The sequence below is a fragment of the Solea senegalensis genome, unplaced genomic scaffold (assembly GCF_019176455.1).
Source record: "Solea senegalensis isolate Sse05_10M unplaced genomic scaffold, IFAPA_SoseM_1 scf7180000014853, whole genome shotgun sequence".
Classification (NCBI taxonomy): domain Eukaryota; kingdom Metazoa; phylum Chordata; class Actinopteri; order Pleuronectiformes; family Soleidae; genus Solea; species Solea senegalensis.
In genome coordinates this window covers 1-3412 of record NW_025321151.1, presented here as the reverse complement: position 1 = coordinate 3412, position 3412 = coordinate 1, and the positions used below count along the sequence as shown (strand labels likewise).

General features: G+C 39.6%; 1 protein-coding gene across 1 annotated transcript; it reads right to left on the bottom strand.

The window, feature by feature from the left end:
- Positions 1-956: 956 nt before the first annotated feature.
- LOC122761645 (protein FAM189A2-like) lies at positions 957-2118 on the bottom strand. The gene is made up of 2 exons (XM_044016854.1): positions 1652-2118; positions 957-1534 (listed from the first exon to the last, which is right to left on the bottom strand). Exons 1-2 carry the CDS (start codon positions 2003-2005, stop codon positions 1229-1231), a joined length of 660 nt encoding a protein of 219 aa, XP_043872789.1. The 5' UTR covers positions 2006-2118; the 3' UTR covers positions 957-1228.
- Positions 2119-3412: the final 1294 nt, after the last annotated feature.

Genomic DNA, 3412 nt, shown 5'->3' with positions numbered 1-3412 from the left:
ATTAAGGACACACACACACATAAACATGTATATATATATATACATGTTTATGTGTGTGTGTATATATATATATATATATATGAAGCTAGGTCGGCTTAACAGGATAGTTTGGGGGTTTTCATGTGGGGGGTGTATGTGTTAGAACAGGGGACAACAGAGAACTTTTCATTCAGATTTATGTGAATATGTGTCACATACAATGGGAGTTTTCGTACTTTTACCAAAACATGTCAATCTTGTTAAATGATTTAACAAATCAAAGCGACATTAAATGCAACAGATATGTCTGTAAATAAGTCGCCTGTCATTTATATTGTGATTGGGTTTAGTTTGTCATCTTTAAAACATTTTCTCTGTTGTCCCTAAAACACACTGAACACACTCCTGCTCCCAAAACCCTCAACTGTCCCTTAAAGCTTGGGAAATAAAAGCACTTAAAACTGCTGGCAGGCAACACTCATTCTGAATGTAAACTCTGAAATATTATCTCTCAGTGTCTAAAGAAAAGTAAACATCCAAGACAAAAAAAACATTCCTGTAGAAGAGCAGCAGCAGCGGCGGCGGCGGCAGCGATGTTTGATTTATTTGCAAGCTTTTTCTGTGGTGTTCTTGCAATCGGAGCTTCATTCCTGTACCAGAGCCAGAATGTATTTGCAACAATAAAAGACTTGGAGAAGGACGAGGATTCCAGTTGTGCTTTTTTTTTGTTTGTTTGTGTAATTACGGTAAAAGTGAATTAAGAGTTACAAACACTGACGTCACAAAATGCCACACGTATAAAGTGACACAATGTAAAATCAGTGATTTTCTCTGTGACGAGCGAGTGGTTTATAAAGCACAAACACAAACCTCAGAAAACGCTGATAAGATACATGATGTATGAGTGCACTCTTGTGATGGAGCCCAAGTTTTCATCCCAAATAATCTTGTGATAACATGTCAAAGAACTGCTGTCCTTTCAATCCGTCAATCAAATTTTATTTGTATAGCCCACATTTAACAAGGCGTGACATCGTCTGTCTGTACAAGGCTCGCGTTCATTAACCAGAATCTCTGTCAATGTCACGTCCTCGGACACTGGACATGTCCACACACGCACACGCACACACACACACACGGTCAGTGGTTGCAGTCCATGGGTTAAAAAGTTTTCGCCACAGTTAAAGGCAGCGGCGCCTCAGCTGTGCTGCCACCTACAATAATGATGCTAACACTGTTTGGCTTCACTTCAGAGCACAGTCTCTCTAAAAACTCCGATCAGACTGTGAGGCCGATCAGGAAGATCCGGGCGGGATCCTGTCCTCGACGTGGACCTGGAACTCGCTCTGGATTCTGCCCTCCTGCTGTTTCTTCGATGCTCCAAAGACTCGAGTGCGGCGCAGGTGAATGAGCTCAGGTCCCCGCAGCTCTGAAGGTGCAGCAGACCAGGTCTTCTCCTGCGGTGGTGGGGAAAAGTCTGGCAGGACGTGCTCGCCGGCTGCTGTTGCTGGGCGGGTTTGGGTTGAGCGGGACCCATTCGTGAGTCAGTGAACACCTGGAAGAAGAAGGTAAACATTTTAACAATAAGACTGACTGACCAGGTGAACAGCAAGTGTTTGTGCCTCAGACTGGTTCTGCTGAAGTTCAAAGATGCTGCTGCATGTGCTCCTACCTGTTCTATGTAACTGGCACAGCGCACCGCCTCCTCCATGTGCTCCTGATCCGACTGCAGGACATGTCGTATGCTCTCCACCAGTTCCTGGACCTCGGGGGCCAGACCCTGTGTGGCTGGCTGCTCCAGGATTTTCCTGACCAGCTCCTGTGTGTGTCTGTAGCTCTGGTAGTCCACCATAGAGGACGGTCGAGGCCGGCGCGGGTTCCTGCCGTCGTTGTTGCTACGTCGCAGCGTGACCTGCCCCTGGGAGTGGGCAGCCAGTGTGGGCTGGGAGGTCTGGGTGGAGGAATCTGTTGTTTGGGGAGAAGGAGCAGGGGGGGCTTCACTGCTGCTCCACACTACAGAAAACATCACAGGAAGATTCTTCAGTCTCCAATTACCAACACACTGTGGAACCAACCTTAGTTCATTTAAACACAGTCTGCGTCACAAGATATCAGAGTATAACAATACAGTAGTGTAAATGAACATTTCTGTCAAAATGACTTTAATGTTTATCAAACTTTTTAAGTGAAATTTAAAGAAGAACATGATTGAATTAATTACTATAACATATAATAATATAATATAATTATAATGGACGACATACTAAACTATGACGTTTTTGTCAAAATTTGGACGACATACTATACTATGACTTTTTTGTCAAAATTTGGACGACATACTAAACTATGACTTTTTGTCAAAATTTGGACGACATACTAAACTATGACTTTGTTGTCAAAATTTGGACGACATACTATCTATGACTTTTTGTCAAAATTTGGACGACATACTATACTATAGCCATTTTGTCAAAATTTACGACATTATACCATATTAGCCGTTTTTGTCAAAATTTGACGACATACTATACTATGACTTTGCAAAATTTGGACTGACACACTATCTATGACTTTTTGTCAAAATTTGGGCGACATCTATTATACTATACTATGACTCTATGGTCAAAATTTGAACGACATACTTTCCTATGACTTTTTGTCAAATTTGACTCCACATAGTATACTATGACTTTTTGTCAAATTTGACCCATTACACTATCCTATGACTTTTATCAAAATTTGGATCTATTATAGTATACTTGCGACTTTTTGTCAAAAATTTGACTCCATTAATAATTACCTATGACTTTTTGGTCAAAATTTGACAAATATACTAAAGTATGCCGCTTTTGTCAAAATTTGATCTATTATACTATACTATGACCTTTTTTGTCAAAATTTGGATCTATTATTATTGAGTACTATGATCTTTTTGTCAATTTACCTACAATTAAAAGTATGCCGCTTTTGGTCAAAATTTGGTCACATACAAAGTATGCCGCTTTTTGTCAAAATTCTGGGATCTACATACTATACTATGACCTTTTTGTCAAAATTTGGACGACATACTATACTATGACTTTTTTGTCAAAATTTGGACGACATACTAAAGTATGCCGTTTTTGGTCAAAATTTGGACGACATACTAAAGTATGCCGTTTTTGTCAAAATTTGGACGACATACTATACTATGACCTTTTTGTCAAAATTTGGATCTATTATAGTACTACATGACTTTTTTGTCAAAATTTGATGACATACTATCTCTATGACGCGTTTTTAGAAATAAAATTTGACCACATACTATACTATGACTTTATTGTCAAAATTTGGACGACACATTATCCTATGACTTTTTTGTCAAAATTTGGACGACATACTATACTATGACTATTTTGTCAAAATTTGGACGACATAGTATCCTATGACTTTT

Excerpts from the sequence above, each read along its gene's own strand:
- LOC122761645 (XM_044016854.1), bottom strand. The coding sequence starts at position 2,005 with ATGTTTTCTGTAGTGTGGAGCAGCAGTGAAGCCCCCCCTGCTCCTTCT. Across the intron at positions 1,535-1,651 it reads GTGCCAGTTACATAGAACAG|GTGTTCACTGACTCACGAAT; the intron begins GTAGGAGCACAT and ends TTCTTCTTCCAG.